This window comes from Pipistrellus hanaki (assembly GCF_964339955.1).
Source record: "Pipistrellus hanaki genome assembly, chromosome: X".
Classification (NCBI taxonomy): Eukaryota; Metazoa; Chordata; class Mammalia; order Chiroptera; family Vespertilionidae; genus Pipistrellus; species Pipistrellus hanaki.
The window spans coordinates 67,989,785-68,011,074 of NC_140524.1; the positions used below are offsets into that span (position 1 = coordinate 67,989,785).

Consider the following 21,290-nt stretch of genomic DNA (forward strand, 5'->3'; position numbering starts at 1 on the left):
CGAGGGCTTCCAGGCTGTGAAAGGGAACAGGCCAGGCTGAGGGAGCCCCTGAGTGCACGAATTTCATTCACTGGGCCTCTAGTGTATGTATGTGTGTGTGTGTGTGTGTGTGTGTGTGTGTGTGTGTGTGTTTGTATGTTTAGCAAGGTTCTATAATCAGGGGTGGGAGACTACATACCTGAGTCTTCAACTCTCATCTCCAGGAAGTCTGCCTTGAGAACTGTGAGTAAAGAAGGAAAAACATTTCACTAAGACTCTAGAAATCAGAACTGGAAAGGCAAAGCAAGGGTAAGGGTCCTTACATACCAGTGTCAATGTGGTCATTTTAAAAAATGAGGAAGTGATTCCATCTAGATTTTTCAAAGCATTTAGCTCCATGCTTGTAGATTGAACTACCTCTCTGGCAGATTTAGAGAGCCCAGTCCAGACACAAAAACATCTTTCAGGTGCCAGACCTTGAGTGCCAGACTGTGGAAGGCTAGGAGAGCCCAGAGAAATTGGTCCAAGACCAAATACTACATTTGTTATGATCTCTAATAGAGAGAAGGGTAAGGATGGAGGCCAAATGCCATGTGAAACATGAATCCTTTTTTAACATGAAGACCAAACTATCCTTTCCTGGCCTCTTGATATACTTAGATCAATCCTAAATTAGACTTATCTAAAGAAAGCTGGAGGGAAAAGACAATCCTGAAGAGTCAAACCCCCATATAGTGTGGACAGAATATCCCAGACAACAGCTGGTCCCAGGGCTCTATCCTCAGCTTTATTTTTTTCCTTCTCTCTTAAGTCTGTTTACATCTACTAGGTGTACCGATTAATAATGCAGATTTTTTTCAATAGATGGAGTTACACATATGTTGATATATATGCAATTTTGATATGTACGCTATTTTGTTATATTGAGAGCAAACTTCAAAATTTTATGTCAAACTTGCTGAAGGTGTTAACATCATAGATATTTTTACACTTAAAAATGTCGAATTTCATGCCCAAAAAAAGAGCATTTTTGAGAAGTTTTAATTCATTACTTTATTTTGAAGAAAAAGTTATCGTATACTTCGGAAAGCTTATGGCGAACATGCTCCATTTCAAGATCCTTGTGAACGCTGGTTTAAATGCTTTAAAAGTGATGATTTCAATGTGAAAGACAAAGAAGGTCCAGTTCAACCGAAAAGTTTGAAGACCAACAATTACAAGCATTATTGGATGAAGATGTGTGTCAAACTCAAAAACAACTTGCAGAAAGATTTAAACGTTGCTCAGTAAAAAATATTTTACAAGCAATGGGAAAGATTTTTAAAGGAAGGAAAATGGGTGCCACATCAACTGAAGGAAAAACAAACGGAAAACCGAAAAGTCATCAGTAAAATGTTGCTTCAATGGCATGAAAGAAAGTTTTTTTTTGCATCGAATTGTGAAAAGTGGATTTATCTTGAGAATCCCAAATGCACAAAATCATGGGTTGATCCAGGTCAACCATCAACATCAACTGCAAGGCCAAATTGCTTTGGAAAGAAGACAATGTGTTTGGTGGGATCAGGAAGGTGTGTTGTATTATGAGCTTCTAAAACCAGGTGAAACCATTAACACTGATCACTACTGACAACAAATAATCAATTTGAACCATGCTTTGATTGTGAAACAACCAGAATGTGCCAAAGTAATTTTGCTTCATGATTACACACCATCGCACACTTCAAAACCAGTTAATGGCACATTAAAAGATCTTGCCTGGGAAGTATTAACCCACCTGCCATATTCACCAGACCTTGCTCATTCAGATTACCACTTGTTCTGAATGATGGCACACACACTTTCTGAGCAGCACTTCAAAATATACCAAGAAGTGGAAAACTGGGTCTCTGAATGGTTTGCCTCAAAACAAGATAAGTTCTATTGGGTTGGTATCCACAAATTGCCTGAAAGATGGGGGAAATGTGTAGATAGCATAGGACATTACTTTGAATAAAGCACTTTTGATGTTTCTCTTGAAATTATCATGTGTTTTTTTTATTACAAAATCCGCCATTATTAACCGGTACACCTAGTATTTATTCCCTGAGTGATCATATGCCCAACCATGCTTTCGATCACCACCATATACTGAGGATCCCCACTCCCAAAAGAGCTACTATTCACATTTTTGTAAATTTGAATACCCCATGAAGTGTAATAGCTATACTAAAAAGTTCTACCCTAACTATCTGTAGATCCAGCCTTAAATACTAGTCTAAGTTGCAGTTACCTAGTGAAAATCTGTATCTGGACGTTCCATAGGGCCTTCAAAAACAGTGTCCAAAATTGAGTAGAGCAGCTTTTCCATAAAACCTGCTCTTACATGGTTAATTATTATTACTGTCTATTTAATTACCCAAATTATATTTTCCTCTCTTAATCCTTCTACAATGTTCCATATTTGAAAAGTCAACAAGGTTTTATTGGATCAATCTAAAATCTCTCCTTCCATTTTATTCCTACTGGCAATGCCAGAAGTCAGGTACTTGTAAAATCTTGCCAGGATGATTATCATCCAGTCTTTACTGGTCTCCCTGCCTCCAGTCTTTACTTCCCCATCTATCTTCCCCATTATCAACAGAATGATTATTTTTATAACTCAGTCAGCTCTGGATATGCACTGTCATGCTTAAAAATCTTTCATAACTCCCAATGGAATACAGTATAAAAACATTCTGCCTTACTGAAATGTTTTCCCTCAACCCCCTTCACAATGAACCATTTCTCATTTTTCCTTGTTGTTGTTTTTTTAATTGTTGTGGAAGGGAAATGAATGAGGGAGTGAGGGAATTCATATGTCAGGTATGCAAATAAGAAGCAAAAGGGGACAGGGCAAAAATTAAACAGATCATAATTTACATTAGAGATAGGAGAAGAGCCTGGCAACAATATCCACAGATGGGATTGACTATGGCTAGCCTGAGGATCTTGACCAGTAGCCAGCATATAGTCTTATTGATAAAAGTGGTGGTTAAAGCATAGGGGACCATCCATAGACACAGAAGCATAGAAGAGACTGATGAATCGCAGAGGGAAGGCAGGGGTGGGGGGTTAGGAAAGTGATTAACCAGTAAAGATACATTTTAAAAAATGTGAGGGACAATACAGAAGGGATGGCTTCCCTAAGTAAATGTTGGGTGAGAGAAACCTGTGGGTACTTAGGATGGTGGTTGATGACATACTGAAGAATAGGTGTATCTACTTTGGTCTTATCCATACTCTCACCAATATGGAATCTGGGGGAAAAGATTAAATCTAAGTTGCAGAGGCCTAGACATAAGATAAGCAGAATGGTGCTCCAGCTTAAATTACCACCTTATATTATAGTTGGTTCAAGACTTCCCTGAACACTAGTTGACAAAGCCATGGAAATAGTAACCAATCTTTCCATGGTGTCAACACTTGTTTGGCTATAGTTTCCATATGGGAAGTCAGTCTGCCTTAAAGATTCTATTGGACTTTGTTCATTCATCTTATATATTATTTATCAATGTTTTGGTTCTCTGTCCAAGGCTATAGGTCAATCTCTCACATTTTTTGGTGTATTTCTATTTATCTTTTAAGCCCCAGATCAGATATCACCTCTTATAAAAAGCTTTCCTTCAGATGTTCAGTTTATTATGCTAATTTTTAGCCTATTTCATTCTATTTCTTTGGTATTTTTTCTCATATGGTTTATTTTAGGAAGTGAGAAATAACCACCAGAAAGTAGAAAGTAGCCCTGTTCATATGTGGGTACTTTATTGACAGTATTAATCCCCACTCTTCTCTCTCCTCTTCCCTCCTTTTCCCTTCCTCCCTCCTTTTTTCTTTATCTCTCCTACTTTTCTCTTTATCTGTTTTTCTTTTTTTCCCCCTCAAAATAGACATTTGATTAGGCCTGCTTAAAAAATGTCCTAGGTAAAAAATTTATTTTCAATCTATCAGCAAAAGAAATCTGAGATTTTGACCTTACTTTTATTTGTTATAATGGAATAAATGGTAAATTATTCTCTAGGGAGTATTTGGCCTGGCCTAGGGTTTCCTATGATTACTGCAAAGCAGAACTAGAGTGACCTGCTGTGGAGAATCATGTCCTGGTGAGGATACGTTTGACTAGATGATGTCAAACCTACCTCGGTTCACTACTGATAAAGGCACATTTTTCTGTTTTTAACCACCTACAAGAGTTATACTTCTGTCATCCATCCATAAACATAATTCGAACATTCTTATAAGCAACATGAAACAAATTCATAAGAGTCTCTGAGGCTATGCAATCATTTGTCCAGGTGTTCTAGTAAAAATGATCCCAAATGTCAGGTCTTGGACAGTCTGTATTAGTACTTAAGAAGAAGGAAGAAAGGAAAGGAATGAGGGATGGAGGGAAGGAGGAAAGGAGGGAGGCAGGGAATGAGGGAGGGGAAGAGAGAGAGGGAGAGAGAGAGAGAGAGAGAGAGAGAGAGAGAGAGAGAGAGAGAGAGAGAGAGATATATGAAATAAAACAAAAAGATTCTCAGGCCCTATCTTAGAGATTTTGTTTTAGTGTGTCTAGGATAGAAGGCAGGATTCTTTGTTTTTTCCTTGAAAATTTTCAAGGTGATTCATATGTGCAGCTAGTATAAGAACAATAACCTAAGTAGAATGTTTAGCTTTGAAATTAGGGCTATGCTTTTCTAAGGCTGTTTATGTTAGAGTGTTGCACTCTATATATATTTTCCTGCTCCCCCTTAAGAATATAATAGGCATAAATAAGTAAACTAACAAAAAATAAAACCTACATTGAGTGCAAAGTTTTTATAATACTGCTTGGCATGTGCATATTTTGTGTGTGTGTGTGTGTGTGTGTGTGTGTGAGAGAGAGAGAGAGAGAGAGAGAGAGAGAGAGAGAGAGAGAGAGAGGCAGAAAGAGTAAGGGATGGAAAGGCAGTCAGGAAGGCAAAGAGACAATGTACAGAGACAGATAAAGAAAGAAAGACATGAGGAAAGAGAGACAGGAAAACAGAGGGACAAAGACAAAAACAGATAAAAGTAGAAAAACACAAAGAGAGACTGATAAAGACTGAGAATGACAGAGATACTGAAAGCAACATACTACATTTATTCCTCAGCACATGCCCATGCCCACCTATCAAGGTGCCTGAGCTGAACTGAGCAGGAAATCATGAGCCTTGTTATTGGCCAAACTGAAGAGGAAGCTAATGAAATAGAAACTGATGGGGATATAAAAGAATTTATACCTTAAGAGAAGATGTGCTGGGGAATAAAGCAATGACCAAAAGAAGCAATGCTCCTTCCCTTATGAGGCATCACTACTAGTGGGACAAGTTTATGGGCAACAAATTTCCTCAATTTTCATTTGTCTGAGAAAGTCATTATTTCACCTTCACTTTTGAAAGTTACTTTTGGAGAGAGAGAACTATATAAACAGACACCCAGAGAAGAGAGATCATGGGAAAACACAGAAACAGCCAGAATATGAAAGAAAAACAGGCAACACAAGAAAAGGGAGTAAAAGCAATGGAGGAAAGCAACCTGTCAGAGAAAGAATTCAGAAAAATGGTCATAAGGTGGCTGAAAAGAATGGAAGACAAATTACACAATATGTGTAAAACTAAGAGGAAATGAAGGCCAAAACCGGTTTGGCTTAGTGGCAGAGCATCGGTCTGCGGACTGGGAGGTCCCAGGTTCGATTCCGGTCAGGGGCATGTACATTGGTTGCGGGCACATCCCCAGTAGGGGGTGTGCAAGAGGCAGCTGGTCAATGTTTTTCTCTCATCGACGTTTCTAGCTCTCTATCTCTCTCCCTTCCTCTCTGTGAAAAATCAATAAAATATATATTTTTTTTTTTAAAAGAGGAAACGAAGAACAAAGAAAAAATGAAAGATGACATCACTGCTGTGAAGAACTCAATAGAAAGCATTAACAGTAGAATAGAAGAAGCAGAGGACTGCATCAGTGAGCTAGAAGACAAGGTAGGAAAAAGATACCCAAGGAATGCAGCATCCAGAAAACAAAGCAAAACATAAACAAAAAATGGGAGAAGTCTAATAAAACTTTGGGACAACACCAAATGAAACAACAGCCACATAATAGGGATGCCAGAAGAAGATGAAACTGAGTAAGGAATAGAAAACCTGTTTGAAGAAATAATGACAGAAAACTTCCCTGATATAGAGAAGAAAAAACTCACACAAATCCAAGAAGCTCACAGAATCCTAAACAAAATGAACCCCAAAATATTGACACCAAGGAACATTATAATTAAGTTGGCAAACACCAACGACAAAGTAAGAATATTAAAAGTGGCTAGAGAGAGACAGGAAGTTACCCTATTAAACTAGCAACTGATTTATCAACAGAAACGCATCAGGCCAGAAGGGAATGAAAAGAAATATACAAAGTCATGCAAAGGAAGGGTCTGAATCCAAGAATACTGTAACCAGCAAGGCTATCAATCAAAATTGAGGGTGAAATCAGGATTTTCAAAGTCAAAAAAAGGACTAAAGGAGTTTATTACCAGCAAACCAGCAATACAAGAAATGTTAAAGGGTCTGCTGTAAAAAGAAGAAGTAGGAAGAGAAGAAGGAACATAGGGGCAAATATTATTAATGGTGACAAACATGTACCTATCAATAATAACTTTAAATGTAAATGGATTAATAAAAAGACATACGGTAACTGAGGGATACTAAAATATGCTCCATATACCTGCTGTCTACAGGAAACCCATCTCAGGAAAAAAGACGCACACAGACTGATGGTGAAGGGATGGAAAAAGGTTTTTCAGGTGAATGGAAATGAAAAAAACAAAAAAGCTGGGGTTGCAATACTTATATCTGACAAATTAAATCTCAAAGTGAAGGACATAACAAAAGATAAATAAAAAGGCCATTTCATAATACTAAATGGAGCAATCCAACAAGAAGAAATAACCCTGGTAAAATTAAATGCACCCAACACTGGAGCACCAAAACACATTAAAAAAAAAAAAAAAAAAAAAAAAAAACTTCTGGAGGATATCAAGGAAGAGATTGACAGCAATACAATCATAGTAGGGGACTTTAATACCCAACTATCACCATTGGACAAATCCTCTAAACAAAAGATCAGCAAAGAAACATCAATCATAAATGACTCATTAGATCAGATGGAATTAACTGACAATTTCTCAACACTTCACTCCAAAGTCACAGAATATACATTCTTCTCAAGTGTGCCTGGGTCATTTTCAAAGATAGACCATATATTGGGTCATAGGCAAAGTTTCTTTAAATTCAAGAAGACAGAGTTTATATCAAGCATCTTCTCAGATCACAGTGGCATAAAACTAGAAATTAACTATAATAAAAGAAATCCAAGAAAATCAAACACCTGAAGGTTAAATAACATGCTATTAAACAATGACTGGGTTACCACAGATATCAAAGAAGAAACAAAACATCATGACAACAAATGACAATGAAAACACAGCAATTTAAAATCTATGGAACACAGAGAAAGCAGTCTTGAGAGGGAAGTTCATAGCTCTACAAGCCTATTGCAAAAACAAGAAACAATGGTAATAAATTACCTAATCCTACAACTCAAAGAGTTAGAAAGAGAGCAACAAGAAATTCCCAGTATAAGCAGAAGGAAAAAAATAATAAAGATCAGAGCAGAGAAAAACAACATACAGACCAAAATAAACAACATAAAAGATTAACAAAACCAAGAGCTGGTTCTTTGAAAGAATAAACAAGACTGATGAACCTCTAGCCAGGTTCACCAAGAAGCACAGAGAGAGGACCCAAATAAAACAAATCAGAAATAAAAGAGGAGAAATAACAGCAGACCCCACAGAAATACAAAGGATTATTTAAAAAAATGCTATGAACAACTCTATTCCAACAAACTAAACAACATGGAGGAAATCACATATTCCTAGAAAAATACAAACTTCCAAAAATCATCCAGGAAGAATCTAAAAATATCAATAGGCTGATAACCATGGAACAAATTGAAGCAGTCATCAAAAAGCTTCCAACAAACAAAAGCCTGGGACCAGACTGCTTCACAGGGGAGTTTTATCAAATATTCAAGAAAGAACTAAAATTTATCCTCCTCAGACTATTAAAAAAAATTTTCAAGAGGAAAGAACATTCCAAGCTCCTTCCATGAAGCCAGCATCACCCTAATACCAAAACTAAATAAAGACAACACAATGAAAGAGAAGTACAGGCTAATATCCCTCATGAACATAGTTGTCAAAATCCTCAACAAAATTCTAGCAAATCAGATCCAGCAGCACATCAGAAAGATCATACACCATGACCAAGTAGGATTTATTCTCAATATTCAAGGATGGTATAATATTCGCAAATCAATAAATGTGATATATCACATAAATAGAGAAATAAAAATCACATAGTCATATCAATTGATGCAGAAAAAGCATTTTACAAAATCCAACACCCGTTCTTGAAAAAACCCTCAGCAAGGTGGGAATAGAAGGATCATACCTCAACATAATAAAAGATAAATATAACAAACCCACAGCCAACTTCATACTCAATGGGCAAAAACTAAAACTATTTCCCCTAAGAACAGGAACAAGACAGGATCATATCTCAACATAATAAAACTCTCTCCTTTCCTGTTTGACATAGTACTGGAAGTATTAGCTATTGTGATTACACAAGAAGAAGAAATAAAAGGCATCCAAATTGGAAAAGAAGAAGTAAAGCTCTCCTTATTTACAGATGACATGATATTGTACATAAAAAGCCCTAAAGACTCCGTCAAAAAATTATTACACTTAATAAATGAATTAGGCAATGAAACATGATTCAAAATTAATGCCAAGAAATCAATGGCATTTATATACACCAATAGTGAACTTACAGAACGATTGACTAAGAAAGCAATACCATTTACCATTGCACCAAAAGAACTAAGTTATCTAGGAATAAATTTAACTAAGGAGGTAAAAGACCTATAGATGGAAAACTACAGTATACTGAAAAAAGAGATAGAGGAAGACATAAACAAATGGAACAACATACCATGTTCATAGATTAGTAGAGTCAACATCATTAAAATGTCCATACTACCCAAAGCAATCTATAGATTCAATGCACTCCCCATTAAAATACCAATAGCATATTTCACAGACCTAGAAAGAACTCTCCAAAAATTCATCTGGAATAAAAATAAGATCCTGAATAGCAGCAGCAATCCTGAGAAAGAAGAACAAAGTAGGTGGGATCTTAATACCAGATTTCAAGCTGTATTACAAAGCCACTATTCTCAAAACATCCTGGTACTTGCACAAGAGCAGACATATAGAACAATAGAATAGAATAGAGAACACAGAAATTGACCCAAACCACTCTGCTCAATTAGTATTTGACAAAGGATACATGAACATACAATGGAGTCAAGACAGTCCCTTCAATAAATGGTGTTGGGAAAATTGGACAGATACATGCAAAAAAATGAAACTAGACCATCAACTTGCACCATGTACAAAAATAAACTTAAAATGGATAAAGGATTTATACATAAGACAGGAAAACATAAAAATAATAGAGGAATCCACAGGCAGCAATGTCTCAGACATATGCCAAAGCAATTTCTTCAATGATACCATTTCTAGGGCAATGGAAACTAAAGAGAAAATAAACAAATGGGACTCCATCAAAATAAAAAGCTTTTTTACAGCAAAAGAAACCATCAACAAAACAACAAGAAAGCCCACTGCATGGGAGAACATATTTGCCAATGTTATCACTGTAAGGGTTTAATCTCCAACATTTACAGGAACTCATACAATTTAACAAAAGGAAGATAAACAATCCAATAAAAAAAAATAGGCAACAGACCTAAATAGATACTTTTTGAAAGAAGACAGAAGGAAGGCCAAGAGACATATAAAAACATGCTCAAAGTCTCTAATCATCTGAGAGATGCAAATCAAAACAACAATGCAGTACCATCTCACACCTGTCAGAATGGCAATCATCAACAAATCAACAAATGGCAAGTGCTGGCAAGGATACTGAGAAAAAGGGACCTTTGTGCACTGCTTGTGGGAATGCAGACTGGTGAAGCCATTGTGGAGAACAGTATGGAGTTTCCTCAAAAATGGAACTCCCATTTGCTCCAGTCATCACACCTCTAATATATCCCAAGGAACTAGAAACACCAATCAGAAAAGATATATTCACCTCTATGTTTATATCAGCAAAATTTACCATAGCTAAGATTTGGAAACATTCTAAATGCTTATCAGCAGATGAATGGATTAGAAAACTAAGGTACATCTACAGAATGGGATACTACATTGCTATAAAAAAGAAGGAATTCTTACCATTTGCAGCAGCATGGATGGAACTGGAGAGCATTATGCTAAGTGAAATAAGCCAGGCAATGAAAGAAAAATACCACATGACCTCACTCATTTATGAATAATAAAGAACATTATAACTTGATGAATGAAAATATAGATACAGAGGCAGTGAAGCATCGAACAGGCTCAAATTACAGCGGGGAGCCTAGGGAGTGTTGGGAAGGTGTGGAAAGAGATCAACCAAAGGACTTGTATGCATGCATATAAGCACAACTAATGGACAGAAGATACTGGGGTGGGGGAAGTTGGGATGAGGGCATGTCCCACGGGTTAGGGGATGCTGGGAGAAGGTCAGTGGGGGGAAAATGGAGATATATGTAGTAATATTTGTGATACTTTAAACAATGAAAATAAAATTTAAAAAAAGGAAAGAAACAGTACATGAGAGATAAATAGAATGACAAAAGTTAGAGGGGAAAAAGATTAAAATACAGGGTGACAGATGGAGACAGAGTTGTGGGAAAGAAAGGGACAAATAGAGAGACAGAGACAAAAATAAAGAGAAACAGAAAAAGAGAACATAAAGAGCAAAGAGATACTTATGATACAATCATTAAAAAGTTATTTTGTTTTTCTTCAGTCACCTGTTTCTTACCTTCCTGTTTTCCGAGATGCTGTTTCAAAGAACCTGGTCCTGGAAGCCACCCTGTAAACAGAAGCCAACCAAGTCCCATGAATTGCTTTTGAATTTGTATGAGAACTAATGGCCAATGGAAGAACAAGAAAATATGAACCAGATGGGCCATCAATGCCAGGGTCTGCTTTACCTTATAAAGAACCTGGGTCTGATGAAAAACCAAAGTATCAGAATGTGAAACAGTTCAGAGATAATACTAGTAGGCACTCTCAAGGCGATGGTTGATAACTTTTGCTACCTGTTGGTTGAGAATGTTCTAAGTATGTTGCCCATTCAGGCTATTTTTGGAAGAAATAAGTGAAACAAGTCCTAGGTTGCAAAGCATAATGTTTGGCATTGTGTAAATATACTTAGCTAATTAGTCAAAATGGCGAAAGCTTTAAAAAAATTGGTTCCATGCCATGGCTGGTGTGGCTTGGTTGGTTGAGCTTTGTGCTGCAATGACGGCCATCAGTTTGACTCCTTGTCAGGGCATATGACCAGGTTGTGGGTTCAATCCCCAACAGGGGTGTGCAGGAGGCAGCTGATTGATGTTTCTCTCACATCAATGCTTCTCTCTCTTTTTCTCTCCCTTCTCCTCTGTCTAAAATCAATAAAAATATATTAAAAATAAATAAATAAGATGAAAATTGCCTCATTTTATAATTACGAAAAACAAGAGAGACAAAAACAGAAACACCAGGAGGAAATATGCTGAGAGGGTTATCAGACAATGACTGAGGAGAGGCCAGCCAGTTTGGCTGTGGCAGCTTTACCTCTGGCTCCTTTGTTTGCAGATCAGCCTCAGGAAATGTGTGGGACTTCAACTCAGCTCATACCTTGCAAGAGGTTCTCTGGAGAAGCTGAGTCATTTTGAAAGATTTTTAAAAAGTCATACCTTGCTTTAAAAAAACAAAAAAACCTATAGAGAACCTAGAAATTGACCCAAAACACTATGCTCAATTAATATTTGACAAAGGAGGCAAGAACATACAGTGGAGTCAAGACAGTCCCTTCAATAAATGGTGTTGGGAAAATTGGACAAATACATGCAAAAAAAAAAGTAAACCACCAACTTGCACCATACACAAAAATAAACTCAAAATGGATAAAGAATTAATTATAAGATGGGAAACCATAAAAATATTAGAGGAATCCACAGGCAGCAAAATTTCAGACATATGCCGAAGCAATTTCTTCACTGATACCACTTCTAGGGCAATGGAAACTGAAGAGAAAATAAACAAATGGGACTACATAAAAATAAAAAGCTTTTGTACAGCAAAAGAAACCATCAACAAAACAACAGGAAAGCCCACTGCATGGAGAACATATTTGCCAATAAGGGTTGAATCTCCAACATTTATAAGTAACTCATACAACTTAACAAAAGGAAGATAAACAATCCAACCAAAAAATGGGCAACGGTCTGACTTATCAGACTGGACCTCAAAGGGAGGGTGGGGATTAAAGGGAGAGATCAACCAAAGGACTTATGTGAACACATATGAGCCTAACTAGTGGTCAAGGACAATAGTGGGGTGGGGGCATGAATCGGGGTGGGGGACATTGGAATGGGGGATTGAGGACAAATATGTGATACCTTAATCAATAAAGAAATTAATTTTAAAAAACAAAGAGAAACAGAGAAGCCTTTAAAAAAAATGGGCAACAAATCTAACTAGATACTTTTTGAAAGAAGACATAATGAAGGCCAAGTGACACATGAAAACATGCTCAGAATCTCTAATCATCTGAGAGATTCAAATAAAATGACAATGCGGTACCATCTCACACCTGTCAGAATGGCTATCATCAACAAATGACAAGTGCTGGTGAAGAGGTGGAGAAAAAGGGATCTTCGTGCACTGCTGGTGGGAATGCAGACTTGTGCAGCCACTTGGAGAACAGTATGGAGTTTCCTCAAAAAATTAAAAATGGAACTCTCATTTGACTCAGTGATCCCACTTCTATGAATATATCCCTAGAAACTAGAAACACCAATCAGAAAGGATATATTCACCCCTATTTTCATAGCAGCACAATTCACCATAGCTGAGATTTGGAAACAGCCTAAGTGCTCATCAGCAGATGAGTGGATTAAAAACCTGTGGTATAGCCGAAACCAGTTTGGCTCAGAGGATAGAGTGTTGGCCTGGGGACTGAAAGGTCCCAGGTTCAATTCCGGTCAAAGGCATGTACCTTGGTTGCAGGCACATCCCCAGTAGGGGGTGTGCAAGAGGCAGGTGATTGATGATTCTCTCTCATCGATGTTTCTAACTCCCTATCCCTCTCTATTCCTCTCTGTAAAAAATCAGTAAAATATATTTTAAAAAAATAATTAAAATAAAATAAAATATAAAACTGGTACATCTACACAATGGAATACTATGCTCCAGTAAAAAAGAAGGAATTCTTACCATTTGCAACAGCATGGATGGAACTGGAGAACATTATAGTAAGTGAAATAAGTCAGTCAAAGCAAGATAAATATCACATGATCTCACTCATTTGTAGATTATAATGAACAACATAAACTGATGAACAAAAACAGATTCAGAGACAGAGAAGCATTGATCAGATTGTCAAACCTCAGAGGGAAAGTAGGGGAGGGGAGGGGTAAAGGGGAGAATTCAACTAAAGCACTTGTATGCATGCATATAAGCCTAACCAATGGACCCAGACACCAGGGGAGGGGTGAGACCTTGAGTTGGGGGAGAGGGGACAATGGGAGGATAAAGACACATATGTAATACCTTATTCAATAAAGAAAAATAAAATAAAATATTTCAGGAAAAAAATATAATCTATACTAATAAATGAGTAATATGCTAATTAGACTGGACATCTTCCAATTGTTCTTCTGGACAATACCACAGTGGCAAGGGCTGAGGCAGAGGCAATTAGAGGTGATCAGGCCAGCAGGGGAGAGCAGTTAGGGGCGATTAGGCCAGCAGGGGAGGGCAATTAGAGGTAATTAGGCCGGCAGGGGAGGGCAGTTAGGGGTATCAGGCAGGGAGTCAGAGGGGTTAGGGCGATCAGGCAGGCAGGCTGGTGAGTGGTTCGGAGCCAGAGGTCCTGGATTGCAAGAAGGATGTCTGTCTGCCAGTTTACGCCTGATCCCACAAGGATCTCTGTGGGATGGAGCCTAAATCAGCAGTTGGACATCCCCTGAGGGGTCCTGGATTGCGAGAGGGTGCAGGCCGGCCTGAGGGACCCCCCTCCTGTTAATTATTTCATGTACCAGGCCTAGTAATAATAGAAAGCCTCAAGGCACAAGTACAATGAATGAATCTGTTTATTAAATTACTTTTAAAACCAGTAGCAATAACAAAAACAAACAAACCAAAAAAAAGATAACTTCCAGAGCCAAGGGAGCATGAAAACAGAAGGTAATCTTACCACCCATCTGATATCAATATAGCTAGAAACAATGGTCTCCTATTACGCACTAAGGCCCAAGCTCGACAGCTTTGGGGAAATCTCTCAGCCCTCAGTGTAGAGTAGAACACTCTGAACAGAGCTGATCTGTGCATTCCCCTAGACCAGTGTTTCCCAAAGTGTGGTACGCGTACCCCCAGGGGTACGGGAAGAGTTTGGTGGGGGTACGCGTTGCACCGGAGTTTGGTGGGGATATGCACTGCACCGTGCTTAGCTGTGCCTAATTCTATGTTCTCATGAGTATGAGGGGTACTCAGCGTTACAAAAATTATAGAAGGGGTACATATATGTCAAAAGTTTGGGAAACACTGCCTAGACCATTAGTAGGCAAACTCATTAGTCAACAGAGCCAAATATCAACAGTACAATGATTGAAATTTCTTTAGAGAGCCAAATTTTTAAAACTTAAACTTCTTCTAACGTCACTTCTTCAAAATAGACTTGCCCAGGCCGTGGTATTTTGTGGAAGAGCCACACTCAAGGGGCCAAAGACCTGCATGTGGCTCGAGAGCCGCAGTTTGCCAACCACGGCCTTAGACTATGAAGTAAATAATGCCCAGGATTGTGCACTGTACACCCTTCAAAACCACAATAGTAATCCTGAAAGCCTTGCTGGTGGCCTAAGATTGGCTTTAGGTCAAAGATGAGGAATAATCCTACTTACACAGATGATGGGATTTCCCCTGCATTGCCAGCTACAATATCTGGCTTTGTTTTTTGGGGAGTAGCTGCCCAGAAGAAAGGATCTGGAGGTCTCACTGGGGGACGAATGATGGTTGGCTTTTCTCCTGGATGCAGCACTTTGCTGAAACTGTCAGAGTCTCCTGGAAGGGAAAACAATATAAAAAACCTTGATGGTTATCCAAATGTAAAACTACACAATATCAAAGCTATCTAGGCCATCTCCTCAGTGACCCATTTCTCTTTGGTCACTAACAACTCTGGATTTTTGTTTCTTTATAATTCTTCCAGCAGGTATACATTCAGAAAATCTATGTTTGAAAATCAGATCTGAAGTTTGTATTTTTGTGACCTAGAGTATTCACATCAATTTGCTGGTCTTATTAATTAAGACCAATAATATAGTATTTACAAAGATATTGAGATATTTTAATTATGTACTAATATGTTTAGTATAGTGCCAGGCACAAAGTAGGTGCTTAGTCAATGTTTGATGATGAATTTCAATTTATTAAATTCATCATCATCAAAACTCAAGCTTTTTTCACTTAGGTCTTGACTATTGTAGCAGCCTCCTAAGTTGCCTTCCTGCCTCTGTCTCCAGTTTCCAAGTTAGTCAATAGAAAATACACATCATAATTTTATAGGATGTTTCTGTAAGTAGTATGGTGAAATGGATGAACTTACAAATTGGTGGTGGTACTGTACACCTTGCTTATTCTATCTTGCAACAGTGTGGATGAAATGCAAAATCATACATATGAGACATTTCATACTCAGTGACCTAATTGGTCCACTTTGGGGATAAGGTCCCTAGGAATTTAACCCCCCCCCAAAAAAAGTAATTAAAACAACAACCCTTATGCACTGCTGGTGGGAATGCAGATTGATGCAGCCACTGTGGAAAACAGTATAAAGTTTCCTCAAAAAATTAAAAATGAAACTCTCATTTGACCCAGTAATCCCACTTCTAGGAATGCAGAAACATCAATCAGAAAGAATATATGCACCCCTATGTTCATAGCAAAATAATTTACAATAGCTAAGATTTGGAAACAGCCTAAGTTGCCATCAGCAGATGGGTAGATTAAAAAACTGTGGTACATCTACACAATGGAATGCTATGCTGCAGTAAAAAAAAAAAAAAAAAAAAAAAAACAGAAGGAATTCTTACCATTTGCAACAACATGGATGGAACGGAAGAGCATATGGTTAAGAGAAATAAGCCAGTCAGAGAAAGATAAATATCACATGATCTCACTCATTTGTGGAATATAATGACCATAAACTGATTAACTAAAATAGATCCAAAGACACAGTATCATCAAACAGACTTTCGAGCCCCAGAGGAAAGGTAGGGGAGGATAAGAGGGGTGGGTAAGAGATCAACTAAAGGATGTGTATGCATGAATATAAGCATAACCAAAGGACACAGACAATAGGAGGGGGCTGGGGCATGGGCTGGGCAGGGGAAGAGGCCAGGAGAAGTCAAAGGAGTGGGGGGAGAAGACATATGTAATACTTTCAACAATGAAGAATTTAAATTTATATATATCCCTTTGCACTCCGCTGTCCCCTCTCAGGGGACATCGGAATTCTAGCATATCACTCGGATGTCCCCTCTCAGGGGACATTGCAATTTATTAGTGATTACGGGGAATTGAGTTATTTCAACGCACTCCGCCGCAAAGTAGCGTCGAGTAGCTGGTAGCCAATGTCCAGAATGGTTCGGAGTACAAAGGGTTAAATATATATATATTGGAAGAACACATGTTTCTTAACAGCAAAAAGTCAGACCCAAACAAATGAGTCAATGCTTAGAAGCATTTAACCAAAACATATTATGAATGAACTGACAAGGACTTGGGCCAGATAAAAAAATATATGCATGTACTATAAGTGAAAAATGTCCACAAAAATAGTCATGGCCTAATGAACACAATATGGAAATAAACACATGCACAACTATGCAACTATGATATTCATTAAGTTTTCTTCTATAAACATTTTAAAGTAAATGTAAAAATATTAACTTTAATATTTTAATACTATTATAAAATTTACCCTAAGCATTTTTACACCATTTTTCTCCTCCTTAAAGATCTTCCCAGTGAAAATTGAGGAAGAAACCAGGATGGTGGCATAAAAAACCTAAACTGCTGCCTCGCACAACAATTTCAAAACTACAACTAAAAGACAGAACGGACATCATCCAGAACCACAGAAAAGCTGACTGAGTGGAAATTCTACAACCAGAAGGAAAGAGGAAAGCACACGGAGAATCAGAGAAGCTGCAAAGGACTGAGGTCTCCCAGCATAGACAGAGTGAATACACATAGCCTATTGGCCTGGAGATCAATTCCTCCCAGTGATACCAACAACTATCAAGACTTAACTACAACAAGGCTGTACACACAGTCCACAAAGGGGAGCACCAAGAGTGTCCACCTCAGGTGACTGGGGAGACTGAACCACTGGGCCATATAGGACACCTAGCACACAAAGCTACCCACAATTGTAAGGTTTTTCAAGAATTTCCTAGAAAAGGCTGATAAATTTAGCCAGACCCTTGAGGATATAAAAAAGGACCAACTAGAAATTAAACATACACTGATCCAACAGAAGACTAAAGAAACACAATAATCAAGTCAAAGATTTGAAATACAAAGAAGCAAAAAACACTCAACTGGAAGAGCAAAAAGAAAAAAGAATCCAAAAATTTGAAGATAGCATCGACCAGGAGGTCTCAGATTCTTAGAAAGAACAGACAGGTCTTACTTATTGTCTCCATTTTACAAAGAAGGAAGCTAGACTATGTCTTACTGGACATGCTATTCCCCTTAGCATCAAGCTAGGTACACTGAAGAAAAATGACCCAAATAATAATAGTAATCTAATTTTTCTAACTTACTATATACCACTCAAATCACTCTCCCAGAAAACTATTTGGTATTCACAATAAGCTTGGAAGGAAAGAACAGATGGATCTTACTTATTGTCTCCATTTTATAAAGAAGGAAACAACCCAGTTGATGTGGCTCAGTGGTAGAGCATCGACCTATGACCAGGTCTCAGTTTGATTCTTGGTCAGAGCACATGCTCGGTTGTGTGGTCCATCCCAGTGTGGGGCATGCAGGAGGCAGCCAATTGATGATTCTCTCTCATCATTGTTGTTTCTCCCTCTCTCTCCACTCCCTTTCTGAAATCAATAAAAACATATTTTTTTAAAAAAAGAAGGAAACTGAGGTTTCGAAAGGTGAACTGACTCACCCATAATCACATAGGTAAGTAGTAGAGTGAGGATTGAAACCCCTATCTCCTGTATCTGCATCCACTGTTCTTCCCATTGTCTGCTGTTTTATTATTATCTATATATATAAAACTGTAATATGCTAATAGACCAAATGGTGGAACAACCAAACAACCGAACAACTGGTTGCTATGACTTGTGCTAACCAACAAGGGGCACGCACGGAACATGGCAGGCATCAGCCATGGCAAGATGGTGGAGCAGGTGAGTGGTGGCTGCCAGCCCCGATTGCCCCTAAGGGCTTCTCCATCTCCTTTAGCCCCTGAGGGGTAATTGGGGCAGCAGCTGCTGCTGGCACCCACTGATGGCGCCAGTCCCACTTGCACCCACTACCAGCGCTGGCCCCAATTGCTCCATCTGTTAGTGAATGTGAGCAGGGCTGGTGTAGGAGCAGCAGCAGCAGGATGGGAGAGGGGCTACAATGGGAGGGCCTGGGTAGGGGCACAGAGGAGGGGCTGAGACCCGGCCTTGTGCCCACCTCAGCCTTGCGCCCCACAAGGTGCATAAATTCATGCACTGGGCCCCTAGTTAGTAATAATAACAGTGGTAATGATAATAAAATATAACTGGTATAACTTTAGTTATCTTTTTACTGAACACCTGCTCTCTTCCAGATAGGATTCTTCTCTGTATTCACAAAAGGCCCAAGTAAATTGCTTAGCATGCAACTGATATTTAAAAAGTATTGAGTAAAGAAAAATATAGTTATGCCCATTAAAGGGATGATGAAAAAAGCTTTCCCTCTTTAAGTCCCCAGTTGTGCTATCTGTGATACATACAAACAATGATATACTCATATTTCAGGGCTATTTTGAAACCTAAATAAAAATGTGTTCAATATGTTGGATATTGCTTTGAGAGCTTTTGTGCCCAGCCTTATGCTCTCATAAGAAATGCACACATATGATCTAACAGACTTCACCTCCAGAGGCTTAAAACTGAGTTGGAGAATGAAGTCACACTCATTGCAAATATGTGAAAAATGTAACTCTGCAACCACATTAGAGGGCCAAACTCGGGTGCCCAAAATAAGTAAGTAAAAGGAGAATTCCCTGGGGCAAAATTGTCAGAAGGCTCCATAGAAGGAATAGGATTTGAGCTGGACCTTGAGAGAGAGCTAAGAATCCTTCCTTGCCTCTTCCCCTCAACAATGGTCCTCCTCTTTCTGGATGTTTTTTGCATTGCCAGAGACAGGTTGAAGATGGAAAGAGTATATCTGAGCTCTTTTATAGCATCCATATTTGAGGCCTAGGCTTATTTTCATAGGATCCAAAATATGTAAGGTTATACTTCTATCATTTTCCATGCCTGTCATTTCCTGGGAAGATGTCACCCACCTATCCACTATCATTTTTTGAACTTCTATATATACCAGATGCATTGTATATAAAATTTAATGAAACCTCACAAAAACCATGTCTGCAATATAGGCATTCTCTCACAGTTGAGAAAACTGGCTCAAAGAAGTGAAGTTTATCTAAATAAGATTATATAGTTAGTAATTAGATTCTTATAAAAGCCAAGCAACTGCTGCCATTTTACTGAATACATATTATGTGCCAAGCACATAGATATTTCACTTTTACAGAAATCCTATGGACACAGTTATCTTCATTTTACATTTGAGAAAACTAAAGTTCACAGATCACAGAGATTATGGCATGTTCAGTGTCCCACACCTAGCATGAAGGAGGATTCAAAATCAAATCTGGGAGACTCTGCAGCCTAAGTTGTGTCCAAGACTCCACTAAGCTTTTGAGCCTATGGTCTTTCTACCAAACTGTAGTTCATAATAATTTATTTTCAACCTTAGTCCACAACCTGACTTTTACTACAATCTGACCTCCCTCTCCAACCCAGTTTGTTCTCTCCCTTCCCATTCTCTGTCAAATGACTATAACCAGAAAAATCTTAGCATTCATAGATTTCTTAGGCTATCAATCTTCAACCTTAACTAACTTTCTTCTACCTTTTCTTATACCCAACTATACCCAACCTGAAGACAAAGAGTAAAGGGAGATTGTTCCTTCATATAGATTCCCCCAGTCTTATAGAATTATATCTTTCTTTCTATGACACTACCCATACTCAGCTATAAGTCTCATATCTTTTAGCCACTTATTATCCTTTTGGATCAATCTGAAGTTAGGCTTCAAGGAAGGCATAGAATGAAAAACAAATACAGTAGATAATTAAAGCATAATGAGTCCAAACAAGAAAATTTGGATAATGGCCAACACAACCCATTATTGCAAGAGCAAGTCTATTACTAATACTTTTAGAGCAGATGCAAATGCCACTCATAAGATTAATCACCCCAGTGACTAATCAATGGCCCTATGGCTGAGTAAGGCCTAACAAGCACTATTTCTCCAAGCCCAAGAGCATGCCATCACAATGAAGTCTTTTCCCTCCCTTAAGACAGAGGGAAAGAGCTAAGTAGGACCCCTAACCCACATGGCATAGGGTCCCAGTGTGGATATATTCCATACTTTTATCTCAGAACCTCACATAGAGTGAAGGGCTTACTCCATGCTCCTACTGGAATTTTTTCTCACCCCCAATAGGAACATGGATCACACTGGGCTACAGCTGACTGCTTACATGCCAGCCTCACCATGAACCTTGAGAGGCAGGGACCATAGACTTACATCTTCATCTGTCCTGTTGCATAACACTATGCCTGAATAAATAAACAAATACATGCAAGAATATGTCTTGCCCTTCCATTCTCCAAAGGAAACCCCAAAGTCCCAATGTAGAAGCTACATAAATACCCTTTCCAAAGCCAGGTCTGGAAACAGGTAGTAACATCAAAGGAAGGGAGGAAACTGGGCTTGTATAATTTTTCTGCC

The 21,290-nt window shown here is 38.3% G+C and overlaps 1 protein-coding gene across 2 annotated transcripts in view; it reads right to left on the minus strand.

The window, feature by feature from the left end:
* Nucleotides 1-21,290, minus strand: part of OPHN1 (oligophrenin 1) — a 307,777-nt gene that overhangs the window by 2,995 nt on the left and 283,492 nt on the right. For both annotated transcript variants that reach the window (XM_084869543.1, XM_084869542.1), the window contains 3 exons: nucleotides 15,109-15,268; nucleotides 10,983-11,033; nucleotides 179-220 (listed from right to left, as the gene is read on the minus strand). In XM_084869543.1, the coding sequence (XP_084725669.1) occupies nucleotides 187-220; nucleotides 10,983-11,033; nucleotides 15,109-15,268 (245 nt within the window). In that variant the 3' untranslated portion in view covers nucleotides 179-186. The remainder of the gene's footprint in view (nucleotides 1-178; nucleotides 221-10,982; nucleotides 11,034-15,108; nucleotides 15,269-21,290) is intronic.